Source organism: Pseudophryne corroboree, chromosome 3 (assembly GCF_028390025.1).
Source record: "Pseudophryne corroboree isolate aPseCor3 chromosome 3, aPseCor3.hap2, whole genome shotgun sequence".
Taxonomy (NCBI): domain Eukaryota; kingdom Metazoa; phylum Chordata; class Amphibia; order Anura; family Myobatrachidae; genus Pseudophryne; species Pseudophryne corroboree.
This window is the reverse complement of record NC_086446.1, coordinates 803987857-804015522: the sequence shown is the minus strand read 5'-3', so window position 1 is coordinate 804015522 and position 27666 is coordinate 803987857. Positions and strand designations below refer to the sequence as shown.

Below are 27666 nucleotides of genomic sequence, written 5' to 3'. Positions count from 1 at the left end.
TGATTCTCTACAAGCGTCTTGTGATCTGCAATCTTTCTCACCACTACAGATTCCTCCCCGATGAAGCCCACGTGTCACTCTTGTGGAGTCATCTATGAATGTCACAAAGCATCTATATCCACTCACAGACCTTACCTCCAGTGGAACACGCACCTCTGAAAGTACTATCTCAAGGGGTTCTGTAGCTCTGTTTGCTGACATGGGAATTGGCGGACAGATTTGTGCTACCAGATACTTCTATGCAAACACGGCAGCCCCAAGTCACTGAGCGGATGGTTCACTTACCTGCACTATGTTCTGTACATCCTTCTTTTTCTCCGGATAGTAACTACGCCATAACCAGGGGTCAGAATCTACACTGAAAGAATTGCTGTCAGAATCGCTGTCAGAATCGATAACTCGTACATTTTTATCCTGGCAGAGACTGTAATTTAGCCAGTTGGATATATAGGTGCGCTTGGCCTGTACGAGGTTCTGCATCTGAAACACAGATGGGGCATGTATTAGGACATTTATATGGAGATTATGTTTCTTAGAATTAGAGAAAAATGAGAACTGGAAATATTTACCATCAGAGTCTCTCATATAATCTGTCCTATCCATTCATAGTTACATCCAGGGCTGGATTAAGCCTTGGGGGTGCCCGGGGCACTTAAGACAGGGGGGCCCCCGATGGAAGGTGGGGGGGGTGTATTAGATTGTGCATACCTCCCAACATGTCCCATTCCAAGAGGGACAAAATGCTCTCTACCTGGACTTCCCACTTAAAATATGATTGGTGTCACGTGTGTTGAACAATTTAATTGATAAGAAAGGTATTCAACACAGGTGATTGCAATCATAAATTAAGAAGGAAGTCCAGGTAGAGAGCATTTGTCTCTCCTAAGGGCCCTACGCATTGAGCGATTCGCCGCCGAGCTGCCCGGCGGCGGATACGGCCGATGGGCGACCCGGCAGCGCGCGGGGGGGCAGTGACAGGGGGAGTCCCCCGTCACCCGGCTCCATAGAAGTGCAGGCAAATATGAACGAGATCCTCCATATTGGCCTGCATGCACAGCCGACGGGGCACCAGCGATGAACGAGCGTGGGGCCGCGCATCGTTCATCGCTGGTGCCTCCACACTCAAAGGTATGAAAGGTATCTTGTTCATTAATGAACGAGATCGTTCATATCTTTGACTATTATCGCCCAGTGTGTAGGGCCTACTAGAACGGGTCATGGTGGGAGGTATGGATTGTGTATATTGAATTTAAACCAATGGTGTATATTAGTTTTAACTAATAGTTCATTTATGCCAGAGTACTGTTTATAACTCCACCTAATTGAAAGACAACTATTTTATAAACTTTTCTTGTAGTGAAACAAATACAACTTAACCTTAAAATACACATAGAAAAATAAAATAATGTATCTTGTCACATGAAAGAATAGCTGCAGCCTATGTACTACTTACACACTGGGACAGGACTCAGGAGGACCCTCTGTGTGTGCCTCTATCTCTAGACCCAAATGGTTTAGTTGCATAACAGTTTACACAGGACTCAGACACCCAGGCGGGGAGGAGGAGACGCTGGGATCCCTGTGTCACTTACAGTTCTCTCCACCCTCCTCGCTCTCCTCTGATCAGAAAGCTCTGGCGGTAGCTCATGAAACATGATATTCCTGTGTCTCTGCCTGCACTGCACACTGTCCTGTTCATATTCTGGCTGCTGCTAGTGCTGCTGCTTAAGAGGGAAAGCTAGTGATGTCAGTGTGCTCTGGCAGGGCGGCCCCCTCACAAAGTGGGGCCCGAGGTACAGTATGCCCTGCATCCCCCCCCTTAATGTGACTATGGTTACATCCTCACATTTACACTGTGTACAAGGGGTATAGCGGAGAGATCGCTCATAGCCCACCACCCCAAATTACTGTACATCACCTCAGCTAACCACACTCAGTGACATCATATAATGAGGGGCTACAAGTGACATCTCATTACATATTACATATAATAGTTGTATGCTGCATACAGGGCCGGATTAAGGCAGGGGCAAAAGGGGCGGCCATCCCGGGGACCCCACAGATATTTATTCGACGGAGTCTCCTTCAGGCAGCTCAGCTTTTTATTAACTGCGGCCGGCTAGGAGCTTCTCCGTGTTATTCTCTGGAATAGTGATGGGGAATCCCGTGAGACAGTGACTGTGAGCCGTCTGCTGCTCCGGCGCTGTTCCCTGACGACTGGGTACTGTGTAATGTGTGTGTTTGTGTAAGTGTATGTTTGTGTGAAGTTGCGGAGTTACTTGTGAAGCAAGTTCAGTAGTGGGGACCCCCACACCTTCATTGCCCACCAGACTTCATCTGGCCCTGGTTACATACTGTGTAACGGATGGCTATGTGGAGACTAGTATACATGACAGTAGACCGTCTCTCCCGCTGTATACTGCAGGACATGTCTGTGTTTGTACAGTGTGGGGTGATCAGTGGAACTAGTTTTGTTGTAGAAGTGTAAAAAAATTATTTATTGTTATCACTTAGGATGGAAACAAAATTAAGGTGAGGATGGGAAACATTGGGGCAGATGTATGAAGCCTGGAGAAGTGATAAAAGGAGAGTTATGGTAAGAACTTACCATCGTTAACTCTCTTTCTGCGAGGTACACTGGTTCCACAGGGAAAAAATCAGGGCCCTCATTCCGAGTCGTTCGCTCGGTATTTTTCATCGCATCGCAGTGAAATTCCGCTTAGTGCGCATGCGCAATATTCGCACTGCGACTGCGCCAAGTATCTTTGCTATGAAGAAAGTATTTTTACTCACGGCTTTTTCATCGCTCCGGCGATCGTAATGTGATTGACAGGAAATGGGTGTTACTGGGCGGAAACACGGCGTTTTATGGGCGTGTGGCTGAAAACGCTACCGTTTCCGGAAAAAACGCAGGAGTGGCCGGAGAAACGGGGGAGTGGTTGGGCGAACGCTGGGTGTGTTTGTGATGTCAAACCAGGAACGACAAGCACTGAACTGATCGCACAGGCAGAGTAAGTCTGAAGCTACTCTAAAACTGCTAAGTAGTTTGTGATCGCAATATTGCGAATACATCGGTCGCAAATTTAAGATGCTAAGATACACTCCCAGTAGGCGGCGGCTTAGCGTGTTTAACTCTGCTAAATTCGCCTTGCGACCGATCAACTCGGAATGAGGGCCCAGGGGTGTAGAGCGGGATCTTGATCCAGAGGCATCATCAGGCAAAGCTTTGACTGTCCCAGAATGCATTGCGGAGCCTCCTCTATAACCCCGCCTCCAGGCACTGTGAGCTCAGTTTCGTTAACCAGTCCAATGCAGAAGCAGGTAAAAGAGACGGAAGATGTTAGTCACATAGAACCACATTCTCACGACAGGAGAACGGACCAGTGGCTAATGCCATACAAACCCATAGAAGCTAAGTGCGTCTGGGTGGGCGCCCTGTGGATCCCAGTGTACATCGCAGAAAGAGTTAACCATGGTAAGTTTTACCATAAATCTCCTTTTCTGCAGCGGGGTACACTGTGTTCCACAGGGAAAACATCGGGGATGTTCTAAAGCAGTTCCTCAAGGTAGGGGACGCACCCTAGCGAGGTAAGAGAACCCGGCGTCCAAAGGAAGCATCCTGGGAGGCAGAAGTTTTAAAGGCATAGAACCTAATGAACGTGTTCACTGAGGACCACGTAGCTGCCTTGCGCAATTGTTCTGGTGACGCGCCACTGCGGGCCGCCCAAGAGGGTCCAACAGACCGGGTAAAATGGGCTTTAACTGCAGCAGCAGCTGGGAGCCCAGCCTGCGCATAAGCTTGTACAATCACCATTCTAATCCAGCTGGCCAAGGTTTGCTTATTCGCAGGCCAGCCACGTGTGTGAAAACTAGAGATGAGCGGGTTCGGTTCGTCGAGATCCGAACCCCCCCAACTTCACCTATTTTACACGGTTCCGAGGCAGCCTCGGATCTTCCCGCCTTGCTCGGTTAACCCAAACGCGGCCGAAACGTCATCATCCCGCTGTCTGATTCTTGCGAGATTCGTATTCTATATAAAGAGCCGCGCGTCGCCGCCATTTTCACTCGTGCATTGGAGATTGAACGGAGAGGACGTGGCTACATTCTCTGCCTGAAAAGTTCCATATCTGTGCTCAGTGTGCTGCAAATATCTGCTCAGTGTGCTGAAAATATCTACGTTCTCTGCCTGAAAACGCTCCATATCTGTGCTCAGTGTGCTGCAAATATCTGTGCTCAGTGTGCTGCAAATATCTGTGCTCAGTGTGCTGCATTTTGGTGACCAACAGTATATAATTATAGTAGTACAGTAGGCCATTGCTGTATCTTGCAGCTCTGTGTCACTGCAAGTATCCATTCCATATCTGTGCTGCATTTTTGTGAGCAGTATATATAGTAGTACAGTGCAGCATTTTGGTGACCAACAGTATATAGTTGTACAGTACAGTAGGCCATTGCTGTATCTTGCAGCTCTGTGTCACTACAAGCATCCATTCCATATCTGTGCTGCATTTTTGTGAGCAGTATATATAGTAGTACAGTGCAGCATTTTGGTGACCAACAGTATATAGTTGTACAGTACAGTAGGCCATTGCTGTATCTTGCAGCTCTGTGTCACTGCCAGTATCCATTCCATATCTGTGCTGTATTTTTGTGAACAGTATATATAGTAGTACAGTGCAGCATTTTGGTGACCAACAGTATATAGTTGTACAGTACAGCAGGCCATTGCTGTATCTTGCAGCTACGTGTCACTTCAAGTATCCATATCTGTGCTGCATCTCTTCAGACAAGCCTACCAAATTTCAGACCCACACACATAACCTTCACAGCTTCCCTATCAAGTTACATCCCCTCTGTACAGTCCACATAAACTCACATTTTGTCTTCCAACATTGCTGGGTGATCATATCATATACAACCCATTAAGAACCTAGCAACCTGGGGAACCATTATGTGACAGGTAGCATCTATCCTTGTGTATCAATGCCTATTTCCCTATAGATTGTAAGCTTGCGAGCAGGGCCTTCCTACCTCTGTCTGTCTTTGCCCAGTTTTGTTCTATAATTGTTGTTCTAATTGTAAAGCGCAACGGAATATGCTGCGCTATATAAGAAACTGCTAATAAATAAATAAATAAAATATATAGTAGTACAGTGCAGCATTGTGGTGACCAGTATACTACAGTACAATAGTCCAGTGCTGTTCTCGCTGCTCAGTGTCAGTTCTCCGTAGTATCATCAGTGCTCAGTATAATCAGTGATTGATCAGTATAATCAGTTCTCAGTATAATCAGTGCGCTGTTAGACGTGCGCCCGTTTTCCGCCATTAGTGCATTGAGATTTAGACAATTGATTAAGTTATTGTGTCCCCGGTACAAAATCCCATCTAGATTCCATTTCACTAGGCAGGCGATAGCGAGATTTTACCAATTAATATCAGTGATTTAGAATTAATTATTAGTTACAGTGATCTTGCCAAATGATTCCAGTGATTCTGTCATTTTCTTCCAGTGATTTGGACCAATAATACCATTGATTAGAACGAATAATTCCTGTGATATTGAGGTGTTTGTGTCGCTTAGCTTAGTCACACAGCTACCTCATTGCTCCTCTTTTTTTCTTTGCATCATGTGCTGTTTGGGGACTATTTTTTTGAAGTGCCATCCTGTCTGACACTGCAGTGCCACTCCTAGATGGGCCAGGTGTTTGTGTCGGCCACTTGTGTCGCTTAGCTTAGTCATCCAGCGACCTTGGTGCAAATTTTAGGACTAAAAATAATATTGTGAGGTGTGAGGTGTTCAGAATAGACTGGAAATGAGTGGAAATTATGGTTATTGAGGTTAATAATACTATGGGATCAAAATGACCCCCAAATTCTATGATTTAAGCTGTTTTTGAGGGTTTTTTTTTAAAAAAAAACACCCGAATCCAAAACACACCCGAATCCGACAAAAAATTTTCAGGGAGGTTTTGCCAAAACGCGTCCGAATCCAAAACACGGCCGCGGAACCGAATCCAAAACCCGAAAAATTTCCGGTGCACATCTCTAGTGAAAACCAAACAGTACAAAAAGGGAATCTGACCTCCTGATGGAGGCAGTCCTCTCCACATAGACACGGAGAGCTCTTACCACATCCAAAGAACGTTCTTTGGGAGACAAATCCGAAGAGACAAAGGGGGTCATTCCGAGTTGATCGCTCGCTGCCATTTTTCGCAGCACATCGATCAGGTTCCTACTGCGTATGCACGTGCGTCGTACAGGTACAAAGCGATGGCTTTAACGAAGAATCCATTCGCACAGCCGATCGCAAGGAGATTGACAGGAAGAAGGCGTTTGTGGGTGTTAACTGACCGTTTTCTGAGAGTGTTTGTAAAAACGCAGGCGTGTCCAGGAGTTTGCAGGGCGGGTGTCTGACGTCAATTCCGGGAACAAAAAGACTGAAGTGATCGCAAGGACTGAGTAAGTCTAAACCTACTCTGAAACTGCACAAAATGTTTTTGCGCTCGGCTGCAAAGACGTTCGCACACTTGCAAAGCGAAAATAAACTCCCCCGTGGGCGGCGACTATGCGTTTGCACAGCTGCTAAAAGTAGCTAGCGAGCGATCAACTCGGAATAAGGGCCAAAGTCCAGAACCACAGTCTCTTGGTTAAAGTGAAAAGATGACACCACCTTAGGCAAATAATTGAGACAAGTTCGTAGAATCGCCCGGTCTCTGTGGAATATGAGAAAGGGTGGACGACAGGACAAAGCGCCTAAATCCGACACCCGTCTTGCAAGGCAATGGCCAGCAAGAACAGGACCTTGGCTGTGATGAGCCATTTATGGTCCACTGATTCAAGAGGTTCAAATTGAGACTCTTGCAGGGCATTCAGCCAGAGGCGTAACAAGGGTAGGGCGAGTGGGGCACGTGCCCTGGGCGCCTTGGCAGGCCCAGGAGAGGGGGGCGCCGCCGGCGGCCAGGGCATCATGCCCCGCTCGCCCCTGTCACGCCGAAATGTGAGGGGAGGAGAGCGCAGCGTCTCTCCCTCCCCTCACCGCCGCTGCCAGCACTAGCAGCGCTGCCAGCAGCGCTGCTGTGTCCGGTCTCCAGCGGCGTTAGCCAATCAGAGCTTGCGGACCAGCTCCTGATTGGCTGCCGGTCCGCGAGCTCTGATTGGCTAGCGAACCGGCGCCAGACAGCCGCCGGAGACCTGGAGCGGTGAGGGCAAGGAGAGGCGCTGCGCTGTGCTCTCCTCCCCTCACATAGATATCAACAAGCGGTGAGTGACGGGGGGGGGGGGGGGGGGCGGCACAGTGGGGCATGTATCTGGCACTGAGTGGTTCATTAACTGGCACTGAGTGGTTCATTAACTGGCACTGAGTGGGGCATGTAACTGGCATTGTGGGGCAATGTAACTAGCACTGTGGGGCAATGTATCTGGCACTGTGGGGCACTGTATCCGGCACTGAGGGACAATGTATCCGGCACTGTGGGGCAATGTATCCGGCACTGTGGGGCATGTATCCGGCACTGTGGGGCATGTATCCGGCACTGTGGGGCATGTATACGGCACTGTGGGGCATTGTATCCGGCACTGTGGGGCAATGTAACTGGCACTGTGGGCCATTTTCAGTGGCCACACCCCTTCTGGTTTGTGGCCACGCCCATTTTTCGCCACACGCGCCTTCGGCGCGTGCACATGCTTCTTTTGGTGTGGTTTTTTATTTTTTGGGGGGGCGCCATTTTCCATCTTGTCCTGGGCTCGGAAAACCCTAGTTACGCCTCTGCATTCAGCACAACAGACAAATCCCATGCAGCCACAGGGGGGACATAGGGAGGCTGAATCCAAATAACACCCTGAATGAATGTATGAACATCAGGTATAGAGGTAATTTTTCTCTGAAACCAAACTGACGAGGCAGATATATGAACCTTGAGGGAGTCCAGACGAAGGCCTAAGTCCAGGCCTCTTTGCAGAAAAGTCAGTATTCTGGAAATTCTGAATCTATGGACATCGTAATTCTTCTCAGCACACGAAGTGAAGTAAGAATTCCAAACCCTGTAATAAATCCGGGCCGAGGCCGGTTTGCGGGCTTTCATCATAGTTTGAATAACCGTCTCTGAAAATCCTTTGGCTCTCAGGAGTGATGTTTCAAGAGCCACGCTGTCAAAGCCAGTCTGGCCAGGTCTGGGTAGAGACAAGGGCCCTGTACGAGGAGGTCTGGTCGTTGAGGAAGTAGAAGGGGATGCCCAATGCCTTCTGGGCCAAGCTGGAGTGACTAGAAGCAACATTCCTCCTTCCTGTTTGAACTTCCGTAGAACCCTGGCAGGACTGACACTGGAGGGAACACATGGAAAGTTCCATGGAATTGCCAGTGCGTCCACGAATGCTGTTTGAGGATCCATTGTCCTTGATCTGAAGACTGGAACCTTGTGATTGTGTCTTGACGCCATGAGGTCTACGTCTGGTAGGCCCCACCTGTCCACTAGGAGTTGAAAGACTTCTGGATGAAGACAACACTCTCCGGCGTATACCTCCTGGCAACAGAGGTAGTCTGCTTCCCAGTTCAGGACACCCGGAATGAACACTGCCGATATACTTGGCAGATGGCGTTCTGTCCAACAATTTTTGATACTTCCTTCATAGCCATGCGGCTTCGAGTGCCGCCTTGATGGTTTATGTATGCCACTGTCGTAGCATTGTCCGACCGTACCTGAACCGGCCTGTTCTGTACCAGAAGCAGGGCAAGTGATAACGCATTAAACACCGCCGTCAGCTCTAGGATGTTTATTGGGAGGAGTGATTCTTCCTTGGTCCACCGACAGTGAGGAGAGTGTTGCTCCAACACCGCTCCATATCCCCTCAGAATGGCATCCGTCATCAGGTGGACCCTATCAGGGATCCAGAAGGGACGGCCCCTGCTCAATTGCTGGTCCTGGAGCCACCACGTCAGTGACAAACGAAGCTCCGGAGTCAACGAGATCATTTGGGATCTTATCCGATGAGGCAGGCCATCCCACTTGGCAAGAATGAATCGTTTCAGAGGGCGGGAATGAAATTGAGCATACTCCACCATGTCGTACGTCGACACCATCAGGCCAAGTACTTGCATCGCCGAGTGAATCGACACTCTGGAGTGACGGATGAAGTGTCTTATCCTGTCCTGGATTCTCAGGACCTTGTCTGGAGACAGGAACAGTCTCTGACTGTGTGTGTCTAGAAGCGCCCCTAGGTGCACCATGCTCTGAGCTGGGACCAGCGAGGACTTCTTCCAAATGATTAGGTATCTATGAGTTCGTAGGCAACTTACCGTCAATTGTAGATGACGGAGTAAGACTTCGTGGAAACTTGCCAGGATCAGCAGGTCATCCAAGTACGGCAGGTTTCTGACTCTCTGGCGACAGAGGTGCGTCGTCATCACGGCCATAACCTTGGTGATGATCCGAGGAGCCGTGGCCAGTCCAAACGACAGAGCCTGGAATTGGTAGTGATATTTAGGGATACCATGTAATCTCCAGGTTCTGCAGCCAGCACGATTGAGCACAACGTTACCGTGCGAAACTTGGCTACCCTCACAAACTTGTTCAGTGATTTGAAGTTGAGTATAGGCCAAAAAGACCCATTGAGCTTCTGCACTAGAAACAGGGTCAAATAATAGCCTCTGTCATGCTGGGACTGAGGCACCGGCACAACCACTCCTGTACTCAGGAGGGAACCTACCACAATTTGCAGAGCCTGCGCCTTCAACAGATCCGAAGGGAGTACCGTGGTGCAGAACTGGTGAGGGGGACGTCTCTTGAAGGAGACAGTGTACCCGTGGGAGACAACTTCCAGTACCCAAACGTCTAAAGTGGTCTTTAACCAGACCTGAGCGAACTGTAGAAGTCGGCCTCCCACCCTGGGGTCCCCCAGGGGGAGGCCCGCCCCATCATGCAGCAGGCTTGTCTTATTTTGAAGCAGGCTGATGGGCTGCCCAGGACAGTTTTGACTTGGGAGCATGAGATTGTCTCAAGTAAGTCTGACCCTTGGCTTTCCCTTGAGGTCAAAAGGAACGAAAAGTGGTAGTCTTCGCCTTCTGTGTAGAAGGATTAGTAGGAGGAAGAAAAGCAGTCTTCGCAGCTGCTAATTCAAACACTATTTTATTGAGGTCCTTTCCAAATAAAATGTCCCCAGTGAAGGGGAGTACCTCCAAGGTCTTCTTGAAGTCTAGATCAACTTACCATGACCATAACCACAGAATACGGCGAGCCAAGACAGACGTGGATGACACTTTGGCCGCCAGTACCCCGCCTCAGAGGATGCCTCCCGAATGTAATAGGTGGCTGTGCATATGTGAAACAGGTACTGTCTGGCATTCTCTGAAATATCTTCCTCAAACGCCTGAACCCATGCCTCAATACCTTTTGCGGCCCAAGAGGCAGCTATCGTGGGTCTATGAATGGCCCCCATGAGGGAATAAATAGATTTCAGGCAGCCCTCCACATGCTTATCTGTCGGTTCCTTCAGTGAGGTGACAGTGGTGACAGGCAGAGTAGACGATACCACTAGATGGGTGATGTAAGAATCCACAGGCGGTGGATTCTCCCACTTATTACATAACTCTGTAGGGAGAGGATATTGAGCCAAAGCCCGTTTAGGGAGCGGGAATTTCTTACATGGGGTAGACCAGGGTTCCCGCCTGATGTCCACAAGATGATCAGAATGAAGTAGCACAGTTCTAACCACTTTCTGCTGTTTAAAAATATCAGTTTTCTTGGCCACTGTAGTGGAATCCACATCTTCAGAGATGTGTAGGATCTGCTATCTGCTTAATAGCAACCACTAGGGCAGGGACATCAACTTGTGAGGAAGAATCTTCGTCAGTAACACAAGATTCAGTGTCCAACAGGACTGTATGCGGCCCCTCCTCTTCAGATGAAACATCAGAGAGGTTAGTGGATTGTGAGGAGGAAGCAGCCGCTTAGAGGACCCAGAGACACGGGAGTGACCTGGAGTAGATTTCTGTCTACCCAAAGACTGATGTAACTGCTGCAGTTGGGTAGACAAATTTTCCGCCCAAGGCGGATTTACCATAGGGACAACTTGTGGTGGCAGTGGCACCGGAGGTCCCATAGGGGGGGCTAAATGGTCCACCAGAGTCCCCAGGAGGGTAGTGAACATAGCCCTGACTGGGAGGTGTATGACATTTAGTACACAGACTATCACACAATACTTACCCCTCAGCTAAACCTCTGGAGCATAACTTGCAAATTACAGGAGCCTCCAGAGTTTTACTGCACTTATTGTTAGACATTGTAAAAAGGCAACAATTAGGCCATTAGTACGATGAAGCCAGACAGAGTACACAACTTGTGGACAAAGTACACAAACAGCATCAGAGTACACAAACTTGTGAACTAAATCCCGGTGTATGTGACTGTAACACAGTAAAATATCCGTATAGCGAAAAGTACTGTGTACACTATATTAGAGGACCCTGACGCACCTAGTCCCTTCGGGTACAGAACATAGTGATAGCTACCTTAGATGGGATACACATGAGAGTGAAACCATACAGCAGATACAGGCACACATAGTCATAGTCACAGGCAATGCAGAGATTATTATAAGCACAGTAAAATGGCACTGGACTAATATATATATATATATATATATATATATATATATATAAATATAAATAAAACACAGCGCTGTCATAGACCGGAGTTATATATCAGAATACTCATATAATATACTCTGTAATAAGTACACTCTTTCTTAACTAATGCTGTCTGTATATAGACATGTAGAATACGGTGTTTGTAAAGTCACAGCGCTGTATACAGGCGGCTTTACAGGGGAGACCTTGCCCTGCAGTCCCGGAGACCAGCTGCAGCTATACCTAAGATGGCGCCCAGAGTCTCAGTCAGGGAGTGAGGGAGAGTGTGAGGAAGCTCCAGGGCAGGAAATCTGCAAGGAGATGGTGTCCTGGGCCGGGGGAGGAACTACAGGTCAAGCGCCAGCTCCCCTATGCTGGACCTCACCGCCAGTACTACGGAGTCCTACCAATAGGGGCGTTAGTACACCCAACCTGTACTCCTATGCCCTGGTGGATATAGTGGGGTCCCTGCTCGGTAACAGTGTCCACGCAAGTGTCGCACTCCGTCTCCCTAGACTGCGCAGGAACGCGATTTAGTGGCGGGTCCCGCCTTGGGGACCCTCTTACCTCCTCCCTTCGTAGCAGCCACCCGAACCAGGAGAGCGTCTGCGACCATGTGCCTAAATCGGAGCGTCTCCGCTGCAAGTACCCGGGAACTGAGCCGCGGGGGTATGCAACGTCGCTTGGGAGGTGACGGAGACGCAGCACTGAATGTCACCCTGACATATCAGTGCCGCGTCCCTTGAAGTCTTCTAAGCTTTTTCAGGGCTGCCCACCTGTTAGGTGACCTGCTGCCTGCAGGCACAACTCGAAACTGAGCTCTCAGTGCCTGCAGGCCGGGTTATAGAGGAGGCCCCAATGCATCCTGGGACAGTCAAAGCTTTGCCTGATGGTGCCTCTGGATCAAGATTCCGCTCTACACCCCCAATGTTTTTCTTGTGGAACACAGTGTACCCCGCTGCAGAAAGCAGTGATAAGTGGAAGGTGATAACCACCAGCCAATCATCCTGTCATTTTTCATACCCAGCCTGTAACATGACAGTTAATAGCTGATTGGCTGGTACTTAATCTCTCTCCACTTTCTCTCTCCAAGGCTTAGTACATATGGCATACTTACCGACATTTTAAATCTCCTCTCCGGGAAGCAGGTGGGCGGTGACGAAGGCGGGCTGACATAATTACATCATCAAGCCCCGCCTACTCCCCAGGAAAAGTTCACAATTGGTTAATATTTGCATAGGGGCAGAGCGAAAGTGACACGCTTAGCATATAATTGCGTCATTAGGCTCTGCCCCCTCCGCCAGTCCGCGATTTCGCTGTGTTTTTCTCCACATTCTGCCCACTTCACTAGGAAGTGGGCAGAATGCGGGAGGTGTGCCACTCTTCCGGGGCTGCGGGGGACTACTTGAAAAACTGGGTGTCTCCTGCAGAATCCGGGAGAGTAGGTAAGTATGACAAATGCCTAATTCAGACCTGATTGCAGCAGCAAATTTGTTAGCTAATGAGCAAAACCATGTGCACTGCAGGTGGGGCAGATGTAACATGTGCAGAGTGAGGTAGATTTGGGTGGGTTATGGTGTTTCTGTGCAGGGTAAATACTGGCTGCTTTATTTTTACACTGCAATTTAGATTTCAGTTTGAACACACCCCACCCAAATCTATCTCTCTCTGCACATGTTACATCTGCCCCAGCTGCAGTGCACATGGTATTGCCCATTATCTAACACACTTGCTACTGCGATCAGGTCTGAATTAAGCCCATAGATCTCAGAGTCTGGTTCCTTCACCATCTACATACGGCTGATAATAACCCGATCCATTGTCTACTCTACAAAGTGCGCCGGTACCTTGCTCTCCGTCAGCTCGGCCTCAGGTTTCATCATCACCACACTCTTGTCCACCACACGCAGGGCGCACATGGAGTCGCCGTTGGCTTGGAGACTCAGTTTGACGTCTGATCCGGGCAACGCTTCACTCTCGGAGAACTTCAGACTGACCTGGAATAGAACGCGGCAATGTGACATAGGGACATCGCACAACGGTTATACAGTACATCAGAACACAATGCTGCCCACAGTCCACACCGGGCTACCCCGTAACACCAACTTTCAGGTGAAGTGACCCCGGATTGGGGAGTTATACACTGAGTACAGCACTGTGGATTATAAAGGTAAATGAAAATAATAATAATTAGCAACGCACGCTTTGGCCTCCTCGTCTAATGCTCTGCCTGGCCGCCTTCTAGTCAGGATCCAGGTCACTCACACGTACAAAGTACCGTTACATCCCTGTAACCCCGTGTAAGGACCAATCACAATGTAGCACAGAAGGACATGAATTAATGGGGAAAAAAAAATCTAAAAAAGCAAATTAGCAAAACCTATATTAAAGTTATTTCAACAAAATGACCAAATGCTGTTTTTAAACCCCATAACAGCTGCCTTTATGGACTATTCTTACTACTACTCCTAGCTCAGCAGTAAGTTACACTGTAAACTGGTGCTTGATGAATTACTGTACACTGGGCCTGATTCATATGTAGATGGAGGCGCTATCCTTCCCTGGAAGCAGCGGTGACAGCGCTGTATTGTGATGCAGCTGGAGGTGACTATTACACACAGCCGCCTCCTGCTGCAGTAGTGATCCGGGTCACTGCGTCACCACCGGGCAGTATGCGGCACCCATAAGGTCGCACAAGCCAGCCGTTGCAGATCCTGGTTAGAGGCCGGGAAATCTCAGTCCAATTAAGTAGTTCTCCATCTAACGATGGAGATCCGGGCCTATTCCCTCCTCCTGCATGGAAGCGACGCACCCCCACTTTCACAAACAGGCTGTCGCCACTCCCTCCCGGGCCCCAAAGGGCATCAGACTGCCAATCACTGACGGTATAATGCCGCATGCACAGAACTTTGCGGTATGGGATACAGATCATCGGGATCTGAATGAGGGCCAGTAGGTCTGGTGTTGCTGTCATCCCGGTCATATCACAAGCCACACCCCTCTTGTACTCTGCTTATCCCCTATAAATATTATGTTCAGCCATAGTAAGAGTATAAATAATAACACGTATCTCCCCCCGGTAAGAAACATCTTGACAATGGACATCCACAGGAGCACACAGTAAACCGCTCAGTCAGACGCCCGTTTGCCGTGATTCTGCCCTCGGTATAGTACATGGTGTGAGGATACTGACCGCATGCTTCAAGCACGGCGTCACTTTGACCGTTGTGGTGTCTGCGGCGACTCCACCGTCCTGAGACACGGTGACAACCAGCAGCTTTCCAGAGGGGGAAATGTCACGGACTGGGATGGAGAAGTCCACGGAGCCTGAGAGGGCTGAATCGTGGGAGGAAACAGAAGAATAATGAATATTAAAGTGATGATATCCAGGAGACCCATCACCACATCCCAGATCACCGGGGAGAACGTACAGTCCACATTTATTCCTCTCACTGTCTTCTGGCCTCCAAGGGTAATCTTATTATTAACCAGCACCTGAAAGACAGAGCGGGGGACAGTGGGTGAGATGATCCAGCAGAGGTATGGAGAAATGGAACCCAGAACATCAATATAATTATCAATATCAATTATAGGAGGCTCCTCATTAGGCATTGCCACGTTCTTTCCTTCCATGTTGTATTATCAGACCTGTGCTGCGTCATGCTGTAGATAAGGGACATGTAATACGAGCGCCACCTCCTAGGGGTGTGTGAGCCAACATCTCCACCTCACCTGATACTGACTGAGGGTGTCAGAGCACCCACCATCATGGACAATGAGACCCCTGAAGAAGCACCTACTGCGGAGCAGGACAGTCCCATGCCCTCAGACACTGGCCACACCAATAGCCCCTTTGTGTGTAACCAGTTCTAGGAAATGTCCAGGCCGAATCCAAAATTCCAGGACTATGTCGTCTATGTACTAAGCCTTGGATGGAGACAAAGTGGCCGGAGATAAAGTACCAGCCAATCAGCTCCTAACTGCCATGTTACAGGCTGTGTTTGAAAAATGACAGCTAGGAGCTGGTTGGTTGGCATTTATCTCTCTCTAAGGCTTTAGTACATAAACCTCTATGTTACATAATCTCCCATTTATTCAGTTTATGTTTGTTCCTTGTTGCAAACTGTCCCTGCATCCACCACCTGGCACACTGTCTTACACCCACTCACCTGTTTGTTGTTCTTTGTGTTGAAAAATGGGTAAGTACAGTAGATGTATGCTTTATGTGGATGGTGGAGGATGCATCATTGCCATTCACTTTGTTATACAGGAAGTGTCTGGTTATACAGGAAGTGTCTGGTTATACAGGAAGTGTCTGGTTATACAGGAAGGGTTTTGTTATACAGGAAGAGTCTGGTTATACAGGAAGGGTTGTGTTATACAGGAAGGGTTGTGTTATACAGGAAGGGGTTTGTTATACAGGAAGGGTCTGGTTATAAAGGAAGGGTTGTGTTATAAAGGAAGTGTCTGGTTATACAGGAAGGGGTTTGTTATACAGGAAGTATCTGGTTATACAGGAAGGGGTTTGTTATACAGGAAGTGTCTGGTTATACAGGAAGTGTCTGGTTATACAGGAAGGGTTTTGCTATAAAGGAAGGGTTGTGTTATAAAGGAAGTGTCTGGTTATACAGGAAGGGGTTTGTTATACAGGAAGTGTCTGGTTATACAGGAAGGGTTGTGTTATACAGGAAGGGTCTGGTTATAAAGGAAGGGTTGTGTTATACAGGAAGGGTTGTGTTATACAGGAAGGGGTTTGTTATACAGGAAGTGTCTGGTTATACAGGAAGTGTCTGGTTATACAGGAAGGGTTTTGTTATACAGGAAGGGTCTGGTTATAAAGGAAGGGTTGTGTTATACAAGAAGGGTTGTGTTATACAGGAAGGGGTTTGTTATACAGGAAGTGTCTGGTTATAAAGGAAGGGTTGTGTTATAAAGGAAGTGTCTGGTTATACAGGAAGGGGTTTGTTATACAGGAAGTATCTGGTTATACAGGAAGGGGTTTGTTATACAGGAAGTGTCTGGTAATACAGGAAGGGTTGTGTTATACAGGAAGGGGTTTGTTATACAGGAAGTGTCTGGTTACACAGGAAGGGGTTTGTTATACTGGAAGTATCTGGTTATACAGGAAGGGGTTTGTTATACAGGAAGTGTCTGGTTATAAAGGAAGGGTTTTGTTATACAGGAAGGGTTGTGTTATAAAGGAAGGGTTGTGTTATAAAGGAAGTGTCTGGTTATACAGGAAGGGGCTTGTTATACAGGAAGTATCTGGCTATACAGGAAGGGGTTTGTTATACAGGAAGTGTCTGATTATACAGGAAGGGTTGTGTTATACAGGAAGGGGTTTGTTATACAGGAAGTGTCTGGTTATACAGGAAGGGGTTTGTTATACAGGAAGTATCTGGTTATACAGGAAGGGGTTTGTTATACAGGAAGTGTCTGGTTATAAAGGAAGGGTTTTGTTATACAGGAAGGGTTGTGTTATACAGGAAGTGTTTTTTTATACAGGAAGTGCTGCTATAGCCATTGTTGTTCAGTATGACTTGCAGGTAGTAAAGTTACACTTCTGTAGTTCTCCAGAATCCTGTGGTGATTTGTACACAGATCACTGTAAACCTGTATCTGTCCCTTAACTTTAATAGCAGCAGCAAGGGTATAACAACTACCAAAGGTACAGGAGGTGCCGCTGCTATGGGCCCCACAGCTGAGGAGGTGAGATCTTCCCTGTATTTTATAGATGTTTCACCATTGCGTGGTACAGGCATCAGCACATATTGTTACACAAGACTTGCGCAGCCACAATAATATGCCACAAAACAGAAGCACAGTATACAGGCAATAGCCCCCGTGGATATAAACACACCCCTATTGTACTCCAGGGGCACTGTACGCCTTTGGGGCTACACTCTATATCTCATTCCCGTGTACAGCAGAACAGAACCTATGGGAGTTGGGTTGATGCCCTAAACTCATTGCTCTGTCACAGTATCCTTATTACCAGATAGCAAATGTCCACGTCGTCCTTCTGTCCCTCTCCAATGGTGTAATCCACAGTCACCATCACAGACTGGTGACACGGCGCCGAACTCCTAACCGGGCGGATATACACTGAGTTCTTCGTCTCCACATGTATGTCCTTCAGATAGAGGCTGCTCCGGCCGTACCGCACCGAGACCTTCTCATAATCATATGGCTCATCTGTCCTGTTAGTGGTGGCCTGAAATACAGACATGGTATAGATAGCGGACATTAGAGGAAATTCTACCTGTCATTATGAGGGAAACGTGGTGTTAGATACACTAAGCACTGACCAGCAGAGGGTTAGATACACTAAGCACTGACCAGCAGAGGGTTAGATACACTAAGCACTGACCAGCAGAGGGTTAGATACACTAAGCACTGACCAGCAGAGAGTTAGATACACTAAGCAGTGACCAGCAGAGCGTTAGATACACTAAGCAGTGACCAGCAGAGGGTTAGATACACTGAGCACTGATCAGCAGAGCGTTAGATACACTAAGCAGTGACCAGCAGAGGGTTAGATACACTAAGCACTGACCAGCATAGGGTTAGATACACTAAGCAGTGACCAGCAGAGGGTTACATACACTAAGTAGTGACCAGCAGAGGGTTAGATACACTAAGCACTGACCAACATAGGGTTAGATACACTAAGCAGTGACCAGCAGAGGGTTAGATACACTAAGCACTGACCAGCAAAGGGTTTGATACACTAAGCACTGACCAGCAGAGGGTTAGATACACTAAGCACTGACCAGCAGAGGGTTAGATACACTAAGCGCTGACCAGCAGACGGTTAGATAAACTAAGCACTGACCAGCAGAGGGTTAGATACACTAAGCAGTGACCAGCAGAGGGTTAGATACACTAAGCACTGACCAGCAGAGGGTTAGATACACTAAGCACGGGTTAGATACACTAAGCAGTGACCAGCAGAGGGTTACATACACTAAGCAGTGACCAACAAAGGGTTTGCTACACTAAGCGCTGACCAGCAGAGGGTTAGATACACTAAGCAGTGACCAGCAGAGGGTTAGATACACTAAGCAGTGACCAGCAGAGGGTTAGATACACTAAGCACTGACCAGCAAAGGGTTTGATACACTAAGCACTGACCAGCAGAGGGTTAGATACACTAAGCGCTGACCAGCAGACGGTTAGATAAACTAAGCACTGACCAGCAGAGGGTTAGATACACTAAGCAGTGACCAGCAGAGGGTTAGATACACTAAGCACTGACCAGCAGAGGGTTAGATACACTAAGCAGTGACCAGCAGAGGGTTACATACACTAAGCAGTGACCAGCAGAGGGTTAGATACACTAAGCAATGACCAGCAGAGGGTTAGATACACTAAGCAGTGACCAGCAGAGGGTTAGATACACTAAGCAGTGACCAGCAGAGGGTTAGATACACTAAGCAGTGACCAGCAGAGGGTTAGATACACTAAGCAATGACCAGCAGAGGGTTAGATACACTAAGCAGTGACCAGCAGAGGGTTAGATACACTAAGCAGTGACCAGCAGAGGGTTACATACACTAAGCACTGACCAGCAGAGGGTTAGATACACTAAGCACTGACCAGCAGAGGGTTACATACACTAAGCACTGACCAGCAGAGGGTTAGATACACTGAGCACTGACCAGCAGAGGGTTAGATACACTGAGCACTGACCAGCAGAGGGTTAGATACACTGAGCACTGACCAGCAGAGGGTTAGATAGACTAAGCAGTAACTAGCAGAGGGTTAGATACACTGAGCACTGATCAGCAGAGGGTTAGATACACTAAGCAGTGACCAGCAGAGGGTTAGATACACTAAGCACTGACCAGCAGAGGGTTAGATACACTGAGCACTGACCAGCAGAGGGTTAGATACACTAAGCAGTGACCAGAAGAAGGCTTGATACACACATTAGAAGGACAGTAAGGATTAAGAATAATTAACTCATGTGAGTGTTACTATCAAGAACAATCTACAGACACAGTCACAGAGGAGAGTTATAGAACCAGCACACATGCCAAGACCCACCACCTCTTCCCGTCACCAGGATGTCACCAGTCACTCACCTGTAATGTAACAGAGCTTTTGCCCCATGAGGAGGTAGACAGCTGGAATGAGACCTCTCCCGCAGAGTCTGTAATATATGTCTCTTTCACGGTCTCCCCTTTGAATGAGGTGGTGAGGTGCACCTTCTCCCCACTGAGGGGCTTGCCATCATAAGACTCCAATACCAACTGGAAACAAGACGTAATAATGTTATGGGTCCGCTTCAGAGGCATGCAATGGCGATGTTCATGGAGATTAGTGTTTATTGCAATTGCGCATTATCAGAAATAGACTGGAGATGTACTGGCTGCTCCTGGGCGGTGCCTGGAGGTGGTCCATCTTATTGGCATATTATGGGAGTGTCACAGGCGCTGAATCGCTGACCCTGGATGCCATACTCTGCCGGAGATTCTGCACCTAGTATGGGGCAAGTACAAGTTTCCATGATGGGACCGATGGGTGCTTCTAAAGACGCACAGAGCGCTATTACAGCGTCTCAGTCCCTGTGCAGTCAGATGATGGACACCATGGAAGGGCTGATACTAGCATCAGCATAAGGTCGCAGGCGCAACTGCGCAAATGTCGCTAAAGCAGTCGCATAAATAAGCCCCTATAGCTCTACCTTTCCATATTGCTCTCTGTATAAGCACAGACCACCGATCTCTGTACCTTTCCATTGCGCCACCTGCAGGACTGCTAAAGCTTCTTATCGCAAACACGCTCTAATAAAGAGGCTTATTCAGGTACGGTCACAAAGAGGCTATTGTACGCACATTGGTCAATGTTTTCTTCCATCAGACGGAAATGATGTGACTGCAGTGGGTGTCCATATGCTCAGGTTAGCTTCTGCCCATATTAGCATATAATCGCAATTGCATACAGAAAAATATAGCAAATACAGCAACAAGAACACCGCACCTGAATGAGCCCCAAAATGTACATAAACATATTACAAAGTACATCCTATGAATAAACCAATAATAAATGAGAAACTAGATAAGAGAACGGGGTCTTCACATAAACAAAAAGAAATGACTCCGGCGCTACCGAAAAAATTTACAACATGGTTGGTTAAAGGGAGAGGTGTCATGAAAATCCAAAAACATTCTGGTATATAATGTATCAGTAATTTACACTGTGATGAAAATACATACTTGTCTTAAGTCAAAAATTAATACTGTATATTTTAATGAAAACATACTATAAATCATTTATAAAAAAAATATGTAAAGGTAAAACAGTCATTATTAAGCTACAAAAAAAGATCATGCAGTAAAAATATATTTCAGACAGTATATAATAGTGACGGGGAGGTGGCTTAGAGGATGCAGTTACGGCCCGCCTTCTGGGTGTGTTAGGGTAGTTAACTGGGTGGGTCAGTGACGGGGAGGTGGCTTAGAGGACGCATAGTTATGGCCCGCCTTATGGGTGTGTTAGGTCAGTGTAGGGGTCGGGTCAGTGACGGGGAGGTGGCTTAGAGAAGACACAGTTATGGCCCGCCTTATGGGTGTGTTAGGGCAGTGTAGCAGGTGGGTCAGTGATGGGGAGGTGGCTTAGAGGATGCACAGTTATGGCCCGCCTTATGGGTGTGTTAGGGCAGTGTAGAGGGTGGGTCATCGACGGGGAGGTGGCTTAAAGGACGCACAGTTATGACCCGCCTTATGGGTGTGTTAGGGCAGTCTAGCAGGTGGGTCAGTGACAGGGAGGAGGCTTAGAGGACGCACAGTTATGGCCCGCCTTTTGGGTGTGTTAGGGCAGTGTAGGGGTCGGGTCAGTGACTGGGAGATGGCTAAGAGGACGCACAGTTATGGCCCGCCTTATGGGTGTGTTAGGGGAGTGTAGTGGGTGGGTCAGTGATGGGGAGGTGGCTTAGAGGAGGCACAGTTATGGCCCGCCATATGGGTGTGTTAGGGCAGTGTAGGGGTCGGGTCAGTGACGGGGAGATGGCTAAGAGGACGCACAGTTATGGCCCGCCTTATGGGTGTGTTAGGGGAGTGTAGTGGGTGGGTCAGTGATGGGGAGGTGGCTTAGAGGAGGCACAGTTATGGCCCGCCTTATGGGTGTGTTAGGGCAGTGTAGTGGTCGGGTCAGTGACGGGGAGGTGGCTTAGAGGATGCACAGTTATGGCCCGCCTTACGGGCGTGTTAGGGCAGTGTAGCGGACGGGTCAGTGACAGGGAGGAGGCTTAGAGGAGGCACAGTTATGGCCCGCCTTATGGGTGTATTAGGGCAGTGTAGGGGTCGGGTCAGTGACAGGGAGGTGGCTTAGAGGAGGCACAGTTATGGCCCGCCTTATGGGTGTGTTAGGGCAGTATAGCGGGTGGGTCAGTGACGGGGAGGTGGCTTAGAGGAGGCACAGTTATGGCCCGCCTTATGGGTGTATTAGGGCAGTGTAGGGGTCGGGTCAGTGACAGGGAGGAGGCTTAGAGGAGGCACAGTTATGGCCCGCCTTATGGGTGTATTAGGGCAGTGTAGGGGTCGGGTCAGTGACAGGGAGGTGGCTTACAGGAGGCACAGTTATGGCCCGCCTTACGGGCGTGTTAGGGCAGTGTAGGGGTCGGGTCAGTGACGGGGAGGTGGCTTAGAGGAGGCACAGTTATGGCCCGCCTTATGGGTGTGTTAGGGCAGTGTAGGGGTCGGGTCAGTGACGGGGAGGTGGCTTAGAGGACGCACAGTTATGGCCCGCCTTACGGGCGTGTTAGGGCAGTGTAGCGGACGGGTCAGTGACAGGGAGGAGGCTTAGAGGAGGCACAGTTATGGCCCGCCTTATGGGTGTATTAGGGCAGTGTAGGGGTCGGGTCAGTGACGGGAAGGTGGCTTAGAGGACGCACAGTTATGGCCCGCCTTACGGGCGTGTTAGGCCAGTGTAGCGGACGGGTCAGTGACAGGGAGGTGGCTTAGAGGAGGCACAGTTATGGCCCGCCTTATGGATGTGTTAGGGCAGTATAGCGGGTGGGTCAGTGACGGGGAGGTGGCTTAGAGGAGGCACAGTTATGGCCCGCCTTATGGGTGTGTTAGGGCAGTATAGCGGGTGGGTCAGTGACGGGGAGGTGGCTTAGAGGAGGCACAGTTATGGCCTACCTTATGGGTGTGTTAGGGCAGTGTAGTGGGTGGGTCAGTGACAGGGAGGTGGCTTAGAGGAGGCACAGTTATGGCCCGCCTTATGGGTGTGTTAGGGGAGTGTAGTGGGTGGGTCAGTGACAGGGAGGTGGCTTAGAGGAGGCACAGTTATGGCCCGCCTTATGGGTGTGTTAGGGGAGTGTAGTGGGTGGGTCAGTGACAGGGAGGTGGCTTAGAGGAGGCACAGTTATGGCCCGCCTTACGGGCGTGTTAGGGCAGTGTAGGGGTCGGGTCAGTGACGGGGAGGTGGCTTAGAGGAGGCACAGTTATGGCCCGCCACACGGGCGTGTTAGGCAGCACATACAGAGGCACCGGCCATAGGGCAGGTTCCATTTTCGGATGATGCGAGTAAAGGAGCGGCTGAGGGTGCAGCAGTCGCTATCTCGGCGTACACCGACGCTGGCAGTGGTGTCTCAGACTTTACACATTCGGATGTACGCCAGGGAATGGATCTTTAGCATAATTTGCATATACTCGCAGATGGGCGACCACCAATACACCGAGACACGGCTGCGACCAACTCAGAATCAGCCCCTAACAGTCCTCTTGGCTTTGCGCCATCATCAATATAAATGCGCCGTTGCATCATCAATCTCCATTGCCCAACAGATCTGTCTGAAACCAGCGACGGGATGTAATGGAGTCCGAGATCTCGGGACGTGCAGGATGCAGGCCCATCTCAGACGTTTTTTAAAAGGAGCAATCACTTACAAGGCATGGGTTTGCCCAGAGGTTAAAGTGGTAACACAATCTCAGCGGACGCCCGCCATCTCCCTGGGTTAGGCGAGCCGGAGGAGGTGGAACGCAATTCCGTCCCATTCCACCTCCTCCGGCTCACCTAACCCAGGGAGATGGCGGGCGTCCGCTGAGATTGTGTTACCAGCGGGCGCCAGCTTCTTCCTCTCAGCAGCTGAGCTCGGGCTTCCGGCTTCCAAGTCCCGCAAAGTGCACTAATGATGTCTCTCCCATAGTTCAGAGGGCGTGTGTGTGTGTGTAAGCAGCGCTACTGGAAGGGGGGGGGGCGATGACCAACTGGGGGCATATTTACAGGGGGCAAAACTACTGGGGGCAATACTACACGGGGGCATTACTACTGGGGGCAATACAACACGGGGCATTGCATAGGGGGCACTTAATAAGGGGTATCACTCCTGGGGACATATTGGGGTACTACTAATGGGGGCACTGTATAATGGGCATCAATACTATGTGCTCTACATCAGGGGCACTACAACTGTGGGCACTACCACTACAGTGGGCATTGCATAAGGGGCACTACTACTGAGGGCATTGTAGCTGTGGGCATTATGTGTATTAGGGGTGCTATTACTGTGGGCTTTGTGTATAAGGGGCACTACTATGTGAATAAGACTGTGCTACTGTGTGGCGTAATTTAAATTGGGGAGACTATTGGGTGACCACGCCCCTTTTTTCAGACCATGCCACTTCTTTGCGGTGCGCGCAATCCTTTTATTACACAAGCGTGGGGGGTGAGTTCCACCACCTCTCTAGGATCACTTTAAGCACTGGGTTTGCCTTATAAGTGTTTGCCCCTTTAAAAAAATGTCCTAGGTCGGCCAGCATACCACACCTCCGACAATCTCAGAATCCATTACATCCCACCGGAGGTGTGTCTTCTTGTGCGCACACTTGTACATCACCCACACTTCCGTCACCACACCCTCACCTACACAATTGCCATTACCACCACGTTACACCCAGATCAGACCGGATTGCTTCTGGCTCAGACGCAGCCATAGCGCTCGGCTCCGGATCACGAACAGAAGAACATGGAGGATATGTCTGCAAAACTTACCTACATTCAGCTCAGCCGCCTGGTCTCTGGTGACCACATCCCATAACTAATGCCATGTATCTATAACATATGTTACTATGGGTTGTGGTCTGCTCACCTTTCCCCGGTACGGAGCTCCTGGCTGGTAATAAGACTTGGAGTCCTTGAACGACAGCTTAGTGATTTCCGATTTCATGTCGATGGTTTTGGTTGAGCTGAACGTCACATCTGTGAGAGACAGGAGAGGAAACGCGGTCACTGACCGGCTGGGGTCTGACCTTATACCCCGGGGCCCAAAGCATGGAGCAAGGAAACCACCAACACGTGTGGCCCATCTGTCATTGCTGGGCCTGATCTGGACTTCTTTGCTCTGTAATAGGTCTATCATCACCTTTCCCGCCCGCGCCAATCTTACTTTCAGGGCATTTTTTTAACTTTATTTTAGCTTAGTTACAATTCTGTCTTGATTCGCTTTTACTGCATTTGTCCAGTTAGGTCACAGATCACCGTATATTTCTGTTATTAGTGTCATTGGGGTCTATGTATCAAATATGCATAATTTCATATTTTTTATCGTCCGTTATCGGGTCTATTTCGTGGTTTTTTTTTTCGACATATGTATCATTTTTTCAACCAAAAACGTGATTGCGATAAAAGCCCAAAAATGTGATAATTATCGCTCTACTTTTCGGTCGTTTTATCGCATTTTGAAAAAATTAAATTAATTGTGCATGCTCTGTTTCAGAGCCGCACATGCGCAGTGAGTTTCTCGGTGGCGATCAGCACATACCTGACCTGCAGCAGTAAGGAATAGCTAGCGTACTATGGGACACTTATTAGACAACTGAAAGGGGAGGGGACTGTCACATAGACAATGTGATTGGTTGTTCTAATGACTGATATAAACATGTTACATAGGGGGACATTTACTAAGCAGTGATAAGAATGGAGAAGTGAGCCGGTGGAGAAATTTACCCATCAACCAATCAGCAGCTCTGTATCATTTTAATGTATGCAAATTATAGATGTTACTTCAGTGCTGATTGGTTGCCATGGGCAACTTCTCCACTGGCTCACTTCTCCACTCTTATCACTTCCAACAGAGCTATTAAGGGTCGCCAAACAAAACATCTATCTATTTATCACTACATATCTATATCTATATGAGAGAATTTTTATATGTATATAATATGAATCTCAAGCAAAATACATATAGAAAATATTAGTACATTTTTAGACTAGTTCAATATATATAAGTATAATTTTGATAAAGGGAGATATTTTTAGCATATTCTTTTTGTAAAAAAAAGTAAATTTAGAGGTGGAACTACAAGAACAATCATGGCCTATTGCTAAACTTGCCAGTAACAGCTGGCGAAAAAAAAGATATGAAAAGCTTCAGACAATTTTCACGATAGAACAATGATACATCAGGTTCCCATTCATTTTCAATACAGGTTGGAAAAGTGCAAAAAAAATGCGAAAAGTAGATTTTTGCGAAAACCCACCCAATAAATAAAATCGAAAAACTTACATACATACTGACGATACTTAACAAATGCGAAAAGTATCGAAAAATGGATTTTATCTCTAACTTTTTTTTTACATAAAAAACTGTTGATACATAGACCCCTATATCTTTATCCTGCTGTTTAAGGAAATAAACCAACTTCTTGCCGTTAATCCGGCGCTCCCGCTACTGCTTATACTGTTACCTGTCCCGTCCTCTTCCAGCGTCGCCTCCACCTGTAGTTGCCGGGAGTAGTCCGAATCTCGCGCTCTGAAGTGAGACAGACTCACCAGCGCCTGCAGCTTACCAGAGCGGTCGGTCTATGGGGAGGATGGAACATACCGGTATTACACACATATTACACATGCCGTATGCTTCTCCCCAGTAATAACCTTCTCTCTGTAGCAGGGTATACACTAGGGGGGTAATTCAGATTGTATCGCTGCAGCCTACCAGAGCGGTCCGTCTACAGAGAGGATGGAACATACCGGTATTACACACATATTACTCATGCCGTATGCGTCTCCCCTAGTAATAATCTTCTCTCTGTAGCTGGGTATACACTAGGGGGGTAATTCAGATTGTATCGCTGCAGCCTACCAGAGCGGTCCGTCTACAGAGAGGATGGAACATACCGGTATTACACACATATTACACATGCCCTATGCGTCTCCCCTAGTAATAATCTTCTCTCTGTAGCTGGGTACACACTAGGGGGGTAATTCAGATTGCATCGCTGCAGCCTACCAGAGCGGTCCATCTACAGAGAGGATGGAACATACCGGTATTACACACATATTACTCATGCCGTATGCGTCTCCCCTAGTAATAATCTTCTCTCTGTAGCTGGGTATACACTAGGGGGGTAATTCAGATTGTATCGCTGCAGCCTACCAGAGCGGTCCGTCTACAGAGAGGATGGAACATACCGGTATTACACACATATTACACATGCCCTATGCGTCTCCCCTAGTAATAATCTTCTCTCTGTAGCAGGGTATACACTAGGGGGGTAATTCAGATTGCATCGCTGCAGCCTACCAGAGCGGTCCGTCTACAGAGAGGATGGAACATACCGGTATTACACACATATTACACATGCCCTATGCGTCTCCCCTAGTAATAATCTTCTCTCTGTAGCAGGGTATACACTAGGGGGGTAATTCAGATTGTATCGCTGCAGCCTACCAGAGCGGTCCGTCTACAGAGAGGATGGAACATACCGGTATTACACACATATTACTCATGCCGTATGCGTCTCCCCTAGTAATAATCTTCTCTCTGTAGCTGGGTACACACTAGGGGGGTAATTCAGATTGTATCGCTGCAGCCTACCAGAGCGGTCCGTCTACAGAGAGGATGGAACATACCGGTATTACACACATATTACACATGCCCTATGCGTCTCCCCTAGTAATAATCTTCTCTCTGTAGCAGGGTATACACTAGGGGGGTAATTCAGATTGCATCGCTGCAGCCTACCAGAGCGGTCCGTCTACAGAGAGGATGGAACATACCGGTATTACACACATATTACACATGCCCTATGCGTCTC

General features: G+C 48.3%; 1 protein-coding gene across 1 annotated transcript in view; it reads right to left on the bottom strand.

The window, feature by feature from the left end:
• The window catches only part of LOC135057451 (alpha-2-macroglobulin-like protein 1), a 275363-nt gene that overhangs the window by 163947 nt on the left and 83750 nt on the right, over nt 1–27666 (bottom strand). The window contains exons 10-17 of the mRNA XM_063963344.1: nt 26317–26431; nt 24720–24829; nt 19708–19875; nt 17616–17834; nt 15052–15115; nt 14814–14956; nt 13468–13617; nt 286–480 (exon numbers count right to left, since the gene is read on the bottom strand). Of these exons, the coding sequence (XP_063819414.1) occupies nt 286–480; nt 13468–13617; nt 14814–14956; nt 15052–15115; nt 17616–17834; nt 19708–19875; nt 24720–24829; nt 26317–26431 (1164 nt within the window). The remainder of the gene's footprint in view (nt 1–285; nt 481–13467; nt 13618–14813; nt 14957–15051; nt 15116–17615; nt 17835–19707; nt 19876–24719; nt 24830–26316; nt 26432–27666) is intronic.